The sequence below is a fragment of the Bombina bombina genome, chromosome 4, assembly GCF_027579735.1.
Source record: "Bombina bombina isolate aBomBom1 chromosome 4, aBomBom1.pri, whole genome shotgun sequence".
In the NCBI taxonomy this organism is placed as follows: domain Eukaryota; kingdom Metazoa; phylum Chordata; class Amphibia; order Anura; family Bombinatoridae; genus Bombina; species Bombina bombina.
In genome coordinates, this window is record NC_069502.1 from 616,507,637 (window position 1) to 616,527,178 (window position 19,542).

General features: G+C 42.0%; 1 protein-coding gene across 2 annotated transcripts in view; it reads left to right on the forward strand.

The window, feature by feature from the left end:
• Positions 1–19,542, forward strand: part of KATNA1 (katanin catalytic subunit A1) — a 359,770-nt gene that overhangs the window by 285,361 nt on the left and 54,867 nt on the right. For both annotated transcript variants that reach the window (XM_053710632.1, XM_053710633.1), the window contains one exon: positions 6,343–6,477. In XM_053710632.1, coding sequence (XP_053566607.1) covers positions 6,343–6,477 — 135 coding nt within the window. The remainder of the gene's footprint in view (positions 1–6,342; positions 6,478–19,542) is intronic.

Sequence of the window (19,542 nt, forward strand, 5' to 3'; positions counted from 1 at the left end):
GCAGAGCTGTCTATATAGCTCCTCCCCTAACTGCCACCTCCCAGTCATTCTCTTGCAGCTCTCGACAAGGGAAGCAGCTAGAGAGATGTGGTGCATTAATGTAGTTTATCTTCAATCAAAAGTTTGTTATTTTTAAATGGTACCGGAGTTGTAATATTTTAGCCTCAGGCAGAAAGTTGAAGAAGAGTCTGCCTGTGGTCTTTGATGATCTTAGCAGGTTGTAACTAAGATCCATTGCTGTTCTCACACATAACTGAAGAGATGGGTAACTTCAGCTGGGGGAATAGCGTGCAGGGTCTCCTGCTCTGAGGTATGTGCAGTTTTAAATTTTTCTAGAGAAATGATAAGCTAGAAAATGCTGACAATACCGGATTTATTTAAGGTAAGCCTGATTACAGTGATTTAATAATGACTGGTATCATGCTTGCTGTAAAGGGTAATATTTTTATTATTTACTCACATTACTGTATAGATATAACGTTTGCTTGAGGTGTATAAACGTTTATTTCATATTGGTGATAAAACTTTATTCTGGGGCCCAGTTTTTCCACATGGCTGACTAGATTTTGCCTAGGGATAGTTTTTTAAGGCCCTCTCACTGTGAGTACAGGTTGGGAGGGGCCTATTTTCCATTAGTTTTTGCAGCTTGAGACATCCAGCTTCCCTGAAGGAGTCCCCTGAACATATAGGACCTCTCTAAGGGGTTTTTGTGCCTTCCAAAGTCGTTGTATGGGCAGGTAGGAGCCACAGTAGAGCTGTGGCAGTTTGTTGTGACTGTTTAAAAAGGTTTATATCGTTTTTTTTTATCCGGTTTTGAAACTAAGGGGTTAATCATCCATTTGCAAGTGGGTGCAATGCTCTTTCAGCCTATTATACACACTGTAAAAATTTCGTAAGATTTACTGATTTTTTCACTGTTTTAGCAGTTTCTGTGATTGTTTTTTTCTCTTAAAGGCACAGTACCATTTTTATTTTTTGCTTGTTCACAGTTATTAAAGTGCTTTCCAAGCTTGCTGGTCTCATTACTAGTCTGTTTAAACATGTCTGACATAGAGGAAACTCATTGTTCATTATGTTTAGAAGCCATTGTGGAACCCCCTCTTAGAATGTGTACCAAATGCACTGATTTTACTATAGATTACAAAGACCGTATTCTGGCTTTAAAAAATTTATCACCAGAAGAAATGGACAAAGAGGAAGTTATGCCGTCTAACTCTCCCCACGTGTCAGATCCTATAAATCCCGTTCAGGGGACGCCAAGTACATCTGGCACGCCCATTGCGTATACCTTGCAAGACATGGCGGCAGTTATGAATCATACCCTTACAGAGGTATTATCTAAACTGCCAGTATTGCAAGGAAAGCGAGACAGCTCTGGGACTAGAATAAATACAGAGCTCTCTGACGCTTTAGTAGCTATCTCTGATACACCCTCATAATATAATGAAGCTGAAGCAGGGGAGCTTCAATCTGTGGGTGATTTTTCTGATTCAGGGAAGATACTTCAATCTGATTCTGATATGTCTACATTTAAATTTAAGCTTGAACACCTCCGCGTATTGCTCAGGGAGGTTTTAGCGACTCTGGACGACTGTGACACTATTGTAGTCCCAGAGAAATTATGTAGATTGGATAAATACTATGCAGTACCTACTTACACTGATGTTTTTCCAATCCCTAAAAGGTTTTCTGAAAGTATTACTAAGGAATGGGATAGACCAGGTGTACCATTCTCTCCCCCTCCTGTTTTTAAAAAGATGTTTCCTATAGACGCCGCTACACGGGACTTATGACAGACGGTCCCTAAGGTGGAGGGAGCAGTTTCTACTCTAGCTAAGCGTACCACTATCCCTGTCGAGGACAGTTGTGCTTTTCTAGATCCAATGGATAAAAAATTAGAGGGTTACCTTAAGAAAATTTTTATTCAACAAGGTTTTATTCTCCAGCCTCTTGCATGCATTGCCCCAGTCACTGCTGCCGCGGCTTTCTGGTTTGAGTCCCTAGAGGAGGCTCTACAGGTTGAAACCCCGTTGGAAGATATTAGTGACAAGTTTAGGGCCCTTAATCTAGCCAATTAATTTGTTTCTGACGCCGTTGTTCATTTAATCAAGCTAACGGCTAAAAATTCAGGTTTTGCTATTCAGGCGCGTAGGGCGCTATGGCTTAAATCCTGGTCAGCTGACGTGACTTCAAAGTCTAAACTTCTCAACATTCCCTTCAAAGGACAGATCCTATTCGGGCCTGGACTGAAGGAGATCATTTCTGACATCACTGGAGGAAAAGGTCACGCCCTTCCTCAAGACAGGTCCAACAAATTAAGGACCAAACAGTCTAGTTTTCGGCCCTTTCGAAACTTCAAGAGTGACGCAGCTTCAACTTCCTCTAACACAAAACAAGAGGGAACTTTTGCCCAGTCTAAGCCGGTCTGGAGACCTAACCAGGCTTGGAACAAGGGGAAACAGGCCAAGAAGCCTGCTGCTGCCTCTAAGACAGCATGAAGGAGCAGCCCCCGATCCGGAAACGGATCAAGTAGGGGGCAGACTCTCTCTCTTCGCCCAGGCTTGGGCAAGAGATGTCCAGGATCCCTGGGCATTGGAAATTGTGTCCAAGTGTTATCTTCTGGAATTCAAAACCTCTCCCCCAAAAGGGAGAGTTCATCTCTCACTTTTATCTGCAAACCAGATAAAGAGAGAAGCATTCTTACATTGTGTTCAAGACCTCCTAGTTATGGGAGTGATCCACCCAGTTCCGCAGGAGGAACAGGGACAGGGCTTTTATTCAAATCTGTTTGTTGTTCCCAAGAAAGAGGGAACATTCAGACCAATCTTAGATCTCAAGATCTTAAACAAATTTCTCAGAGTCCCATCCTTCAAGATGGAGACTATTCGAACTATCCTTCCTATGATCCAGGAGGGTCAATACAGGCACTACCAGTTTGTGGCTCTTCCCTTCGGGTTGGCCATGGCACCAAGAATCTTTACAAAGGTTCTAGGGTCCCTTCTAGCGGTCCTAAGGCCACGGGCTATAGCAGTAGCCCCTTACTCAGACGACATTCTGATACAGGCGTCGACTTTTCAAGTTGCCAGGTCTCACACGGACATTGTTCTGGCATTTCTGAGGTCGCATGGGTGGAAAGTGAACGAAGAAAAAAGTTCTCTGTCCCCTCTCACAAGAGTTTCCTTCCTAGGAACTCTGATAGATTCTGTAGAAATGAAGATTTACCTGACAGAGGCCAGGTTGTCAAAATTTCTAAATTCCTGCCGTGTTCTTTATTCTACTTCTCGCCCTTCAGTGGCTCAGTGTATGGAAGTAATCGGCTTAATGGTAGCGGCAATGGACATAGTGCCGTTTGCCCGCCTACATCTCAGACCGCTGCAACTCTGCATGCTCAGTCAGTGGAATGGGGATTACACAGATTTGTCCCCTCTACTAAATCTGGATCAAGAGACCAGGGATCCCTTCTCTGGTGGTTATCTCGGGTCCATCTGTCCAAGGGTATGAGCTTCCGCAGGCCAGATTGGACAATAGTAATGACAGATGCCAGCCTTCTGGGCTGGGGTGCAGTCTGGAACTCCCTGAAGGCTCAGGGCTTGTGGACTCAGGAGGAGATGCTCCTTCTGATAAAGATTCTGGAACTAAGAGCGATATTCAATGCTCTTCAGGCTTGGCCTCAGCTAGCTGCGGTCAGGTTCAGCAGATTTCAGTTGGACAACATCACGACTGTAGCTTACATCAACCATCAAGGGGGAACAAGGAGTTCCCTAGCAATGTTGGAGGTTTCAAAAATAATTCTATGGGCAGAGGTTCACTCTTGCCATCTATCAGCTATCCATATCCCAGGAGTAGAGAACTGGGAGGCGGATTTTCTAAGTCGACAGACTTTTCATCCGGGGGAGTGGGAACTCCATCCGGAGGTGTTTGCACAGTTGATTCAACTTTGGGGCAAACCAGAACTGGATCTCATGGCGTCTCGTCAGAACACCAAGCTTCCTTGTTACGGGTTCAGGTCCAGGGATCCCAAGGCAGCGCTGATAGATGCTCTAGCAGCGCCTTGGTCTTTCAACCTGGCTTATGTGTTTCCACCGTTTCCTCTGCTCCCTCGTCTGATTGCCAAGATCAAGCAGGAGAGAGCTTCGGTGATTTTGATAGCTCCTGCGTGGCCACTCAGGACTTGGTGCGCAGATCTGGTGGACATGTCATTCTTTCCACCTTGGACTCTGCCGCTGAGGCAGGACCTTCTACTTCAAGGTCCCTTCAAACATCCAAATCTAATTTCTTTGCGTCTGACTGCTTGGAGATTGAACGCTTGAGTTTGTCAAAACGTGGTTTTTCCGAGTCGGTCATTGATTCCTTAATTCAGGCTCGAAAGCCTGTCACCAGGAAAATCTATCATAAGATATGGTGTAAATATCTTCATTGGTGTGAATCCAAGGGATTGTCAGCTAGTTCCTTAAAGGGACAGATTTCTGCTCTGTCTATTCTTTTGCACAAGCGTCTGGCGGATGTTCCAGACGTTCAGGCGTTTTGTCAGGCTTTAGTTAGAATCAAGCCTGTGTTTAAACCTGTTGCTCCGCCATGGAGTTTAAATTTAGTTCTTAAAGTTCTTCAAGGGGTTCTGTTTGAACCTCTGCATTCCATAGATATCAAGCTTTTATCTTGGAAAGTTCTGTTCTTGGTAGCTATCTCTTCGGCTCGAAGAGTTTCAGAGTTATCTGCCTTGTAGTGTGATTCCCCTTATCTGATCTTCCATGCAGATAAGGTAGTTTTGCGTACCAAACCTGGGTTTCTTCCTAAGGTGGTATCCAATAAGAATATCAATCAAGAGATTGTTGTCCCGTCACTGTGTCCTAATCGTTCTTCAAAAATTACACAATCTTGACGTGGTTCGTGCTTTAAAGTTTTATTTACAAGCTACTAAAGATTTTCGTCAAACATCTGCATTGTTTGTTGTCTACTCTGGACAGAGGAAAGGCCAAAAGGCTTCAGCAACTTCTCTTTCTTTTTGGTTAAGAAGTATAATCCGCTTAGCTTAAGAGACTGCTGGCCAGCAGCCTCCTGTAAGAATTACAGCTCATTCAACTAGAGTGGTGGCTTCCACATGGGCCTTTAAAAATGAGGCTTCTGTTGAACAGATTTGTAAGGCGACTTGGTCTTCGCTTCATACTTTTTCTAAATTCTACAGATGTGATACCTTTGCTTCTTCGGAGGCTATTTTTGGGAGAAAGGTCTTACAGGCAGTGGTGCCTTCCGTTTAAGCGCCTGCCTTGTCCCTCCCTTCATCCGTGTCCTATAGCTTTGGTATTGGTATCCCACAAGTAATGGATGAATCCGTGGACTGGATACACCTTACAAGAGAAAACAAAATTTATGCTTACCTGATAAATTTATTTCTCTTGTGGTGTATCCAGTCCACGGCCCGCCCTGTCATTTTAAGGCAGGTGTTTTTTAATTTTTAAACTACAGTCACCACTGCACCCTATAGTTTCTCCTTTCTCTTGCTTGTCTTCGGTCGAATGACTGGGAGGTGGCAGTTAGGGGAGGAGCTATAGAGACAGCTCTGCTGTGGGTGATCCTCTTGCAGCTTCCTGTTGGGAAGGAGAATATCCCACAAGTAATGGATGAATCCGTGGACTGGATGCACCACAAGAGAAATAAATTTATCAGGTAAGCATAAATTTTGTTTTTTGTATGCTTTTTTACTCCTTATTTTATCACCGCACTACTTGGCTATTCATTAAACTGAATTGTGAGTGTGGTGAGGGGTGTATTTATAGTCATTTTGAGGTTTGGGAAACTTTGCCGCTCCTGGTAGGATTGTATATCCCATACGTCACTAGTTCATGGATTCTTGCCAATATGAAAGAAATTAATTTATCAGGTAAGTTCTTACATAAATTATGTTTTTTAAACAATAACATTTTTGGTGTTTACTGTCCCTTTAATGGAAGAAATATATGGTTTATTAAATTGAGTCAACACAGCCTATTCAACATATTTTACATGATACTATGCACAGTTAGTATTTCTTGTTATTAGTAATTCTAACAGACCCAGTAAACAAACACACTATATGTGAATCATTATTAAATTGATCAGTTGAAGCAGTTTGTGTAAAATTGTGTAATTAAATGCAAAGTTAAAATTTTTTACAAAAGACATATGCAATGTCATTAAGACACAAAGAGAAACAATCCTTTTGTCAGCAGACATATTCCTAAGCTTAGTTTTGCAACTGTATAAGTAATAATCAACCTATTTTACATGACCATATACAAAGTTATCAGTCCTGGTTACTGTTAGTAACATAACATAAATAAATTCTTATGTTTTGGATTTATTTAGGTGTAGGTGGTGCATCTGAAAATGAGGATCCATTAAAAATGGTTATGGTCCTTGCAGCTACTAACTTTCCATGGGACATAGATGAGGCTTTAAGAAGACGCTTGGAGAAGAGAATTTACATTCCTTTACCATCAGGTAAGTTTTTAGTAGGTTCATTTAAAAAAAAAAAGGCTAACAGATTGAACTGTATAGACTGATTTTTATATATTTTTTAAAGGGATGGAAAGTTGACAATTGAGATGGACATGGGTGCATTTCATTTTTAAATATTATAGTGGTACATTATAGTTAAATTAGAAATAACTTTTACTAAAGTATTTTCTTTCCTAAGATATGGTGAGTCCACGGGATCATCAATTACTGTTGGGAATATCACTCCTGGTCAGCAGGAGGAGGCAAAGAGCACCACAGCAAAGCTGTTAAATACCACTCCCCTTCCCACAATCCCTAGTCATTCTCTTTGCCTTCAGTGCAAGGAGGAGGGGAAGTTTTGGTGTCTGAGAATTTCTCTTCAATCAAGATTTTATTATTTTGAAAGCCAGAGTAGGTTTGCTCTGATTGTCCCCATCTTGAGAGGGTCTAGCTGTACTCCACGTTAGCCTCTTTAGTAGGGCAGTGGTGGCTTTCAAGCAGTTAGGAACTTGTGAGGTGGGCCTCACTGTGTTTCCTGACAAATTGCTGCCCTGATATAGAAAGCCAGAGTAGGTTTACTCTGTCCTTTCTTGTTTCCACAGGTCTCTGTGAGGAGTGGCTTCCTCTCATGCCGGGTGAGATGTCCTCCTGCCGGACAGTGAAGGATGCAGGTAAGTGCCATTTTGGTTTCTTCTGGGGAAGAGCTCTCGCTTGTCAGTATATGGCCGGGTTATAATACAATATATTTAATAATTATTCTTTAAATCAAACCCCCAATAAAATGCATATACGAAACAATTAAATTCTTTATATTAGTTAGTTATAAACACATTGAATTATATTTATAGAAAACCAGATTATGAATCAGATGATACACACTTATGGTGTTACAATATTCTTTACAAAGCAAACCAAATATACCTTTAAAATTTAACTTTACTCACAATAATCTCCCAAATCAAAGTTGCATTAAAATACCAAAGTATAAGCCACTAACTTTCAGACCAGTACGATTAAGCTACTTAGCCTACAATTGATCCTATATAACTTCAATTTAAAACATCAGAAATTATATATATTATTAGTGCAAACAGCCAATTCCTATGCCAATTTATCTGAGCTGAAATAAATTCTTAATTATCTACAATTAAGACAAATTCTAAAATATATATATATTTGCAAAGATAAATTACTTAGCATTAATGATTAGTTTTAAACTACACATGACTATGAAACACATAACATTTTTAAATAATTTTTTTTTAATAATAAATGTTAACCCCTATATTAGAACATAGTTTTTGGGATTTATTAGCACCTAAAAGTTATGTGTGTAGAGGACAATATGATAACATTGGTTTTTAGGTATATACACCTTTAAGAATCAGACATAAGTAAGTTTGACACAGATCTATTAACTCAGAGTTTTGTATATTAACCGGAACCTGTGTGAACTTTTTTGATTGGCCTAAACACTTGTCAATCATAGATCATTGAAATCTTTTCTGGTATTTAAGGCGACCAGGTAACTAAGGTGGGCATCTTGATAAAGGCTGACCTACAGCCGAAACACGTAGATGCACTTTACTACCTGGTATCCCATCACTTTAAAGCACTTTGGATTCACTTTTGAATGCCGAATGCTGACTCTTATAGTGTTTAACAAGTGTTCAATGTCCCTTTGTATATAAAGAGGAACTTAACACAACAATACCGTTTATTAGCACTTTCAGGGAGAATCTCTGTTCCTGTTAATTTTTTCCTCATCCACTCCAAGGCACAAGCTGCATATTTGGATCATTTGGATTCGCTCATAAAGCTGACAGACGAGTCTGATTGGAACTGCATGGCGGCCCAGCTCCTGGCATCATCAGCATAGAGGCTACTAGCTTTACATAGAGGATAACAGAGGAACAATTACCACAAACACAGTTTGATACAATGTATCAGAAGGTACAGTTTCATTAGACAAAAGACCTCCTTCTATCTCCTTTTGCATGAGGTTATATCATGTTATAATCCCCTCCCTTTATTATTCTTTCTTAATCATTGGTGATTATTTGGAAACGCCCCACGGAAGCTTGTCTCGATTGGCCCTTTGGGTGCTTAGCATTGATTGGTGATTTGGGAGACGCTTCCCTGATTGGCTCATCTGGCTCTGTATGTGTTTCAATAGTTAAAGGGATAGTATACACTCATTTTCATATAACTGCATGTAATAGACACTACTATAAAGAATAAGATGCACAGATACTGATATAAAAATCCAGTATAAAACTGTTTAAAAACTTACTTAGAAAGTTTCAGTTTAGCTCTGTTGAAAAGGTAGTTGGAAAGCCCACTGCAAGTGGGAAATAAGACCATCCTCTCCTCCCCCTTCTTTTGCATATGAAAAGACCCTTTACATAAACAGGAGCAAGCTGGAGTAGGTAGCTGACGGTATTCACATCAAACTTTGGGGCTTGGTTAGGAGTCTGAAAATCAGAGCAATATTATTTAAAAATGAGCAAAACTATACATTTAAAAAAACAAAAAACTTTATGGGCTATATAAATAGATAATCTACAAAACATTTATGCAAAGTAAAAATGAGTGTATAATGTCCCTTTAATTTATTTGGCTGTCATATCAGTTTTAATCCCCTAGGGGGCAGTAGACAACCGCAAATGCAGTTTCACCATGAGGGTGAAATCTCAGATTCAAATAGTATAATCCCTTCTTCTGATGCTGAAGTGGTTTCCTTCAGATTCAAGCTTGAACACCTTCGTGTTTTGTTAAAGGAGCTTTTGGCTACTTTGTACGACTCTGATACTCCTGTTGTTGTCAACCCTAAGAAATCTAGCAAATTAAATAATTACTTTCAGGTTCACTCCCCTGGGGAGGTGTTTCCAGTGCCAGACCATGCTACGGAGATTTTTGCCCGGGAATGGGAGAGACCTGGAATTCCCTTTGACAGATGGACCCCAAGGTGGAAAGGGCGATTTCTACCCTGGCCAAGAGGACTACTACTCCTATTGAGGATAGTTTGTTTTTTCAATGACCCTATGGACAAGAAGCTGGATGCTTTCTTAAAGAAGATGTATATTCATCAGGGTTTACAATGGAAACCGGCGGTGAGTATTGCTACAGTGACCAGTGCGGCAGCATATTGGTTTGACGCTCTGTCTGAGTCCCTCCAAGCAGATACAAGACAGGATAAAGGCTCTTAAGTTAGCCAATTCTTTTATTACTGACGCTTCTTTGCAGGTCATTAAGTTGGGGGCCAAAATGTCTGGTTTCACAATTTTGGCGCATAGAGTAATATGGCTGAAATCTTGGCCAGCGGATGTTTCTTCTAAATCTAAGATTTTGGAGATTCCTTACAAGGGAAAGACCTTGTTTGGGCCAGGTTTGGCAGAAATTATTTCCGATATCACGGGTGGTAAAGGATCCTTTCTGCCCCAAGATAAGAAGAATAAATCGAAAGGACATCAGAGTAATTTTCTTTTTTTTCGTAACTTCAGAGGTAAGTCTTCCCCCTCCTCTACCAAGTAGGAACAGTCCAAGCCTTCTTGGAAACCCAGTCAGTCTTGGAACAAGGGCAAGCAATCTTTGAAGCCCGCAGCTGAATCTAAGTCAGCATGAAGGGTTTGCCCCCTGATCTGGGATCAGATCAAGTGGGGGCAGACTCTGTTTTCTCAAGCATGGATACGAGATGTCCCAGACCCGTGGGCCGTGGACATAGTATCCCAGGGTTACAAGTTAGAATTCAAGAACTTTCCTCCCAGGGGCAGATTCCATCTCAAGATTATCTGTAGACCAGATAAAAAGACAGGCGTTCTTGAAATGTGTACAGGATCTTTTCCTCCTGGGAGTGATAGTTCCAGTCCCAATACAGGATCAGGGTCTAGGGTTCTACTCCAACCTGTTTGTGGTTCCCAAAAAAGAGGGAACTTTCAGGCCTATTCTCAGAGTGCCGTCCTCTAAAATGGAGACTATCCGTTCCATTCTTCCTCTAGTGCAAGAGGGTCAGTTCATGATGACCATAGACCTGAAGGATGTGTACCTCCACGTTCCCATTCACAGGGATCATCACAAATTTCTGAGGTTTGCCTATCGTGACAAACACTTTCAGTTTGTGGCCCTTCCATTTGTCCTATCCACAGTAATTCGGTCTCAGGGAATTGCAGTGGAACCTTATCTGGATGTCATTCTGGTTCAGGCGCCATCTTTTCAACTAGCAAAATCTCACCCAGAGATATTGTTGTCTTATCTTCATTCCCATGGATGGAAGGTGAATTTGGAAAAAAATTCCCTTGTTCCGGCTACAAGGGTGGTCTTCTTAGGAACCATTATAGATTCCATATCAATGAAAATATTTCTGACCCATCTCTTCAGTCTGCTGTACGGCCATCAGTGGCCCAATGTATGGAGATAATTGGTCTGATGCTGGCTTCCATGGACATAGTTATGCATGCTCAGTCAATGGAACAGGGATTATGCGGACCTATCTCAGAGGATAGTTCTAGATCAAGCGACAAAAGACTCTCTCTTCCGTGGTGGCTGTCTCATGGGACATGCTTTTGGAGACCCTCATGGGTGATTGTGACCACAGACGCAAGCCTGATGGGCTGGGGAGCAGTCTGGGACTCGTTAAAGGTGCTGGGACTGTGATCTCAGGAGGAATCTGCTCTCCCTATAAACATATTGGAGTTGAGAGCGATCCTCAATGCCTTGATGGCTTGGCCTCAGCTGGCTTTAGCCCAGTTTATCAGGTTCCAGTCAGACAACATAACCTCAGTGGCTTACATCAACCACCAGGGGGATCTCTGAAATCCTTAGCCATGAAGGAGGTGGCTCGAATCATTCAGTGGGTGGAAGCTCACAATAGCTGTCTATCTGCCATTCACATCCCAGGAGTGGACAATTGGGAAGCGGATTTCCTAAGCAGACAGACTTTTCATCCCAGGGAGTGGGAACTCCATCCGGAAGTGTTCTCCAGGTTTACCATCAAATGGGGGTTACCGGAAATGGATCTGATGGAGTCTCGACAGAACGCTAAGCTTCCAAAGTACGGTTCAAAGTCGAGGGATCCTCAGGCTTTCCTGATAGATGCTCTGGCAGTTCATTGGAACTTCAGGTTGGCATACCTTTTTCCTCTGTTTGCTCTCCTTCCACAAGTCATTGCTTGGATCATGCAGGAGAGAGCATCAGTGATTCTAATAGCTCCTGCGTGGCCTTGCAGTATCTGGTATGCAGACCTAGTGGAAATGTTGTCTCTACTGCCGTGGAGACTTCCTCTGAGGAAGGACCTTCTACTTCAGGGTCCTTTTCTTCATCCAAATCTCATTTCACTAAAGCTGACTGCTTGGAGATTGAACGCTTAATTTTATCTAAGCGTGGATTTTCCGAGTCGGTCATTGAGACCATGATTCAGGCTTGTAAACCTGTAACTAGAAAGATTTACCATAAGATATGGCGTAAATATCTTTATTGGTGTGACTCCAAGGGATACTCTTGGAGTAGAGTCAGGATTCCAAGAATTTTATCTTTTCTCCAGGAAGGTTTGGAGAAGGGTTTGTCTGTCAGTACTCTGAAGGGTCAGATTTCTGCTCAATCTATTTTGCTGCACAAACGTCTGGCGGACATGCCAGATGTGCAATCCTTTTGTCAGGCCTTGGTCAGAATCAGGCCTGTGTTTAAACCTGTAGCTCCACCTTTGAGCCTTAACCTTGTTCTTAAAGTTTTGCAACAGGCTCCGTTTGAGCCAATGCATTCCATAGATATTAAGTTGTTATCTTGGAAGGTTTTGTTTCATGCAGATAAGACAGTTCTTCGTACCAAGTTTGGTTTTCTTCATAAGGTTTTTTCGGATAGAAATATTAATCAGGAAATTGTTGTTCCTTCTCTCTATCCTAATCCTTATTCTAATAAGGAACGTTTGTTACACAACGTAGATGTTGTGCGGGCTCTTAAATTCTATTTGCAGGTGACTTAGGTCTTTTACCAGTTTTCTGCATTGTTTGTTTGTTGGGAAACGCAATGGTCAGAAAGCTACTGCTACTTCCCTTTCTCTCTGGTTGAGAAGTATAATTTGTTTGGCGTATGAGACTGCTGGACAGCAGCCTCCTGAGAGAATCAAAGCTCATTTCTTCTTCATGGGCTTTCAAAAATGAAGTTTCTGTGGAACAGATTTGCAAGGCTGCAGCTTGGTCCTCTTTTGCATACTTTTTTCTAAATTTTATAAATTTGATACTTTTGGCTCGGCTGAGGCTTCTTTTAGGAGAAAGTTTCTTCAAGTGGTGGTGCCTTCTGTTTAGGTTACCTGTCTTGTCCCTCCCTAATCATCTGTGTCCTCTGGCTTGGGTATTGATTCCCAACAGTAATTGATGATGATCCCGCCCTTTTTTTCTGTGACAGTTTTTTTTGTATAAACCTCAGGCACCTCTATACCTTGTGTTATTCCTTTTCTCCATTTTCCTTCGGTCGAATGACTGGGGATTGTGGGAAGGGGAGTAATACTTAACAGCTTTGCTGGGGTGCTCTTTGCCGCCTCCTGCTGGCCAGGAGTGATATTTCCAACAGTAATTGATGATCCTGAGGACTTACCATATCCGTAAAGAAAGAAATTTATCAGGTAAGCATAAATTTAGTTTTTTGTGTTGTTTAGTGACATACACACATATGCTGTGAGATCTTATGCACCAGTATTCAAAACACCACCCCTTCTAAGAGACTCAGCAGTGGTGTGACACAAATTAAGTCTTCAGACACAATACACACCGTCATCTCTCTGAGCTTGAATCCTGATGCATCCTGATGCATTGGCCTGCACGGAATATGTGTATATGCCACTGGAAAACAATAACTTTTATTCACAATATTTTTGCTAATGGAAGTATATTGCAAATTCTGTATAACATTGAAAGGCACCCATGCACATTTCAATTTTGACCTTTCTGTCCTTTTCACTTTATAAATGTATTTAGCTTGTCTTTGCAGGTGTGATAAATGCTAACTCTTTCCTGTATGCCAGATAATCAGTCTCTGACCTAGTGGTCTAAGATATGATAGAAGTTATTTAGTTTGCTGTTTTTATAGTGAGAAGCAGAAAAGAATTGGATTGTTGTGACACACAGAAAGGGAGACAATAGGGATGAAATATATTGTAAATTGTTTTAACTACATCATCACTAGACACATTTATGCACTACCCCCTCCCCTGACAACAGCTATTTCCCTATAAGGAACATGCTAACTAACAGATTCAGGCCTCCTGACAGTGAAAATTGGGCGATTTCTCTCTCACAGACAGAGCTGAGGTATTACGATGCTTTTTACTGCCTGTTTTTTACTGCAAACTGTTTACATATACTTCTAATGCTGCAAACGGTTTACATATACTTCTAATCACATACTCTTTTTGACTTTGGACTTTTATATTTATTTTTCTCTTTTTTTGTGAGACCAATTTATTCATAGTGATGGACACTAATGAACATAGTGGTTCCTTTGAAAAATGTTTGTTTTTCTTGGAGGCAAATGTGATTCCTCCTGTCCAGTTTTGCTCCTCTTAGCTAAATAAGACTTTATTATTGAAAGATAAGATTAATCTCTCAGAGCCTTCTGTCTCTCAAGATAGTGTTGTACTGCCTATGCCTCAGCTTTCCCCTCAAATGTCCCAAGCTTTAACGGTTTAACATGCAGTGCCCTGCGGAAGAGAAAGTCTAAAAATATTTCTCTCAGTAAGGGTTCTGACTCCGCAAAGACAGTGATAGTCAGTCTCCCTCAGGTATCTGATGACGAGGATACAGTAGATTCTGAATCTATGATGGAAAAATCTACTGATTTAGAAGAGGTTAATTTTTAGATTTAAAGGGACATAAAACAGGTTGAGATCTGTGCATATCTTAAAAGGGCTAATTCATTAAAAATAGTTTGCATAATTTTTTAAAAATTGTTTTTCAAAAATAAGCAAAATGAATTACATAGCTAAGCTGCCTGGAGAAGCAAACTCCACCCCCCTTATCAGTGTTTAGACACAGGAATTGTATTTCAACTGAGTTCACCGCTTCTAGGCATTCTCCAGCACATAATCCCTATGCATTTTTGTATACTACAAAAGCAACAATAGATATAGATACAGCCATAAAAGGAATTGTGTGTGTGGGGAGGGGGGGGGTGTTAGAGCTTTACAATTCAGAAACTTAAAAGAAAGGGTTAATGGCGAGGCACTGCAGTATAAATTTGCAGGTAAAGTAATTAAAGAACATATTATATTTTGTCTCTATCCCAACTTGTTTTATGTCCCTTTAAGATTGAACACCTCTGAATACTTCTGAAGGAGGTACTTGCTACCTTAGATGATTTTGAACCTTCTGTCGTTGTCAACCCTGAAAAGTCAACTAAACTTAATAGAGTTTGTTACTCCCTCATCTGTGGAAGTTTTTCCTGTTCCAGACAAGATGTCAGAAATTATAGTTCAGAAATAGGATAAGCCAGGGATTATTTTTTCCCCTTCCCCTGTTTTTAAAAAAAAAAAAAAAAATGTATCCTGTTGCTGACTCCATTCATGACTTGTGGCGCACTGTGCATAAGGTAGAAGGAGTGATTTCTACTCTAGCTAAAATAATTACTATATTAAGGATAGTTGTTCTTTCAAGGATCCCATGGCTAAGAAGCTAGAGGCTTACTTAAAAAAAAAAAAGTACATTCATCAAGGATTACCGTGGCAAGCTGCTGCAAGTATTGCTACGGTTGCGGGAGCAGCATCTTATTGGTGCGATGCTTTGTCTGAGCTGATTTCAGAAAAGACTACTATAGAGGAGCTCCAAGATGGGATCAAGGCTCTTAAACTGGCCAATACTTTTATCTGTGATGCCAACATGCAAGTGTTTAGGCTGGGAGCCAAAATGTCTAGCTTTGCAGTTCGAGCTCGCAGAGCTTTGTGATTAAAATCTTGGTCGGCTGATGTAACTTCCAAATCCAAGCTCTTGTCTTCACCTTAAAAGGGTAAGACTTTATTTGGTCCTGGTCTGGCGGAGATAATTTATGAGATTATGGGTGGAAAGGGATCTTTCCTACCTCAGGACAAGAAGAATAGACTTAAGGGTCGCCAGAATTCTAATTTACGTTCCTTTTGTAATTTCAAAGGACAGAAGTTTTCCTTCTCTTCCAAACCGGAGCAATCCAAGACCTCATGGAGGTCACGTCAGCCTTGGAATAAGGGGAAGCAAACCAAGAAGCCTTCCACTGATTCTAAATCAGCATGAAGGGATTGCCCCCGGTCATGTCCTGGATTAGGTATGGGGCAGACTTTCCCTTTTTCATCAGGCTTGGATACAAGATGTTCCAGACCCTTGGGCTGTGGACATAGTATCCCAGTGTTACAAAATAGGTTTCAAGACTTGTCTTCCCAGGGGCAGATTCATCCTCTCAAGATTATCTGCAGACCAGGTAAAAAGAGAGGCCTTCTTAAACTGCGTAAAGGACATATCTTCCCTGGGAGTGATTGTTCCAGTTCCTATAAGGGAACGGGGTCTAGGATTCTATTCAAATGTTTTTGTGGTTCCCAAAAAGGAGGGAACTTTCCGTCCCGTTTTAGACCTAAAGTGTCTCAACAAATTCCTCAGGGTTCCGACCTTAAAAATGGATACCATTCGTTCCTTTCTTCCCTTAGTCCAAGAGGGTCAGTTCTTGACGTCCATATACCTGAATGACGCGTATCTTCATGTTCCCATTCACAGGGACCATCACCAGTTTCTGAGATTTGCCTTTCTGGACAAGCATTTCCAGTTTGTTGCACTTCCGTATGGCCTTGCCACAGCTCCCAGAATATTCACAAAGATTCTGGGGTCTCTATTGGCAGTGGTCAGATCTCAGTGAATTGCGGTGGTGCCTTACCTAGACGACATCTTGGTTCAGGCGTCATCTTTTCAAATAACAAAATCTCATACAGAGATGTTGTTGTCGTTTCTGCGTTCCCACGGGTGGAAAGTAAATCTGGAAAATAGTTCCCTTGTTCCAGCTACAAGGGTGTGTTGCTTAGGGACAATCATAGATTCCCTGTCCATGAAGTGTCAGAAAATCCAAACTTCTTGCTTCGTGCCTTTCTCTCAAGTCTGCTATTAATCCATCAGTGGCTCAATGCATGGAGGTGATTGGTCTGATGGTTGCTTCCATGGACATCATTCCTTTTGCTCGGTTCCATCTGAGACCTCTGCAACTATGCATGCTCAGTCAAGGGAACGGAGACCATTCAGATCTATCGCAGAGGATAGATCTGGATCCCCTTACAAGAGACTCCCTCTTGTGGTGGATTTCACAGGACCATCTGTCTCGGGGGACTAGCTTCCTGAGACCTTCCTGGGTGATTGTGACCACGGATGCCAGCCTGTTAGGCTGGGGAGCAGTTTGGGGCTCACTAAAAGCTCAGGGCCTGTGGACTCGGGAGGAGTTTTCTCTTCCCATAAACATCTTGGAGTTGAGAGCAATCTTCAATGCCTTGAAAGCATTGCCACAATTATCTTTAGTCTGGTGTATCAGCTTTCAATCGGACATCACCTCGTGGCTTAAATCAACCATCAGGGAGGAACTCGGAGTTCCTTAGCTATGAAGGAGGTGACTCGCATTCTACAGTGGGCGGAAGCTCACGATTGTCTATCTGCCATCCACATCCCAGTGGTGGAAAACTGGGATGACAATTTTCTGAGCAGACAGACCTTTCATCCCAGGGAGTCAGCTCTCCATCCGGAAATGTTCTCAAGGATAACCCTCAAGTGGGGGGGGTTCCGGAGTTGGATCTGTTGGCGTCTCATCAAAATGCCAAGCTTCCAAAGTACGGTTCAAGGTCAAGAGACCCTCAAGCTGCTCTGATAGATGCTCTGGCGGATCCTTGAAACTTTAATTTAACGTATCTGTTTCATCAGTTTGCTCTCCTTCCTTGAGTCATTGCTCGTATCAAGCAGGAGAGAGCTTCTGTGATTCTAATAGCTCCCGCATGGCCTCACAGGATCTGGTTCACAGAGCTGGTAAAGATGTAATCTCTTCTACCCTAGGGGTTACCTCTGAGGAAGGACCTTCTAATTCAGGGTCCTTTCCTCTATCCAAATCTAGATTCTCTGAAGCTGACTGCTTGGAGATTGAACACCTAGTTTTGGCCAGGCGTGGCTTTTCCTTGACGGTCATTGATACCATGCTTCAGGTGCGTAAACCAGTTACTCGTAAGATTTACCATGAGGTATGGCGCAAATACCTATATTGGTGTGAATTGAAGGGTTTCTCTTGGAGTAGGGTCAGGGTACCCAGAATCTTGTCTTTTCTTCAGGAGGGCCTGGAGAATGGTTTGTCAGTCAGTACTCTGAAGGGTCAGATTTCTGCACTGTCTATCCTTTTGCACAAACGTCTGGCATATCTGCCAGATGTCCAATCTTTTGTTCAGGCCCTGGTCAGGATCAGGCCTCTGTTTAAACCTGTTGCTCCTCCTTGGAGCCTTAACCTTGTTCTTAATGTTTTGCAGCAGGCTCCGTTTGAGCCGATGCATTCTGTTGATATTGAATTGTTATCTTGGAACGTTTTGTTTCTTACTATTTCTTCTGCTCGCAGAGTTTCTGAGCTTTCGGCTCTGCAGTGTGATTCACCTTACCTTATTTTTTATGCAGATAAGGCAGTCCTTTTGTACTAAGCTGGAATTTCTTCCTAAGGTAGTGTCGGATCGCAATATTAATCAGGAAATTGTTGTTCCTCCTTTTTGTCCCAATCCTTCCCAGAAGGAATGTCTTTTACATAACTTGGATGTTGTGCGTGCTGGGATCTGGTGTTTGGGGTTTTTCTGTTCCCCTGTCCTTCAGACCTGACAGCTAGCTGTAGAGGTTTCAGTTTGAAATCAGTCACAACTGTTTGCACTTTATCGGTGTGTTGGCAGATTTTTACCAAGACTCTGTTTGCCTTTGGGCCCTTGTGGTATGGTGAGCCTTTTTTGAGGTTTCTGTGCTTCTCCATGTTCAGGATATGGAGTAGGGCTAGTGGATTTTTGGTTACTCCTGAGCTGGGTCCACTGCTTAGTGGATGTTCTTCTGTCGGTGGTAGGGTTTGTGACCTATCCTCTGCTGCTCTTACTTGCCTTTAAGTAGTTTACTACTGAAGTCATCCTGGTATGACTATAGTGTCTGGTGTTGACCCAGGGGCTTGCCTTCTGGGTTTGCTGCACGTATATCGGTTTCTGAAGACTTCAATATTTTGAGTTCCTTGAGGACTCTGTCTTCAGTTTTCTTTAGGGTGCGGTTACACTATCTTGTGGAGAAGTTCTTCTCTGTGTCGGATTCCTGGTTTAACCTTGTGGTTTCTGTACATCTGGGGTCTGGGCGTTGCCTCCCCTTGATCTCGCATCTGGCTTCGGTCTATGTGAGTTTGGCTTGGTTCTTGGCGTTTTCCTTTATTGGAAAATGTTATACCCTTTTTTGGGTTTTCCCGGGAATCCTTGCTTATTCCCCCATCTCTTTCCCTTTTGGGGAGTTTGTGTTTGCTGATCCCCTTCTCTGGTAAGGGGTGTGTTGTTAAGGACCGCTTTCTGAGGAACTGTGTCTCCTGGAGGTGTGCTGGCTCAGCTGTGTTCTTTCTGCGGTCTCTAGCAAGGCTTGTGGACTATCTGTGGGTCAGTGTCCTTGGGGGCCTTTTCTTCTACAAGATATGACGAGTCCACGGATTTCATACTTACTTGTGGGATTTATCCTCCTGCTAACAGGAAGTGGCAAAGAGCACCACAGCAGAGCTGTATATATAGCTCCTCCCTTCCAACCACCCCCAGTCATTCTCTTTGCCTGTGTTAGTAATAGGAAGAGGTAAAGTGAGGTGTTAGTTTTAGATTCTTCAATCAAGACGTTTTTTTATTTTAAAATGGTACCGGTGAGTACTATTTTCCTCAGGGGGATATCATCAGTCTGGATTTCTAAGAGGAGTGAAGAAATCTATTTTCTACCCTGAGGTTGATGATCTTAGCAGACGTTACTAAGATCCATTCTGGTTACCACAGAGCTTCTGAAGGTAGTGCAAGAGAAATCTTCAGTGTGGAGACCGGTGTCATGCTACAAG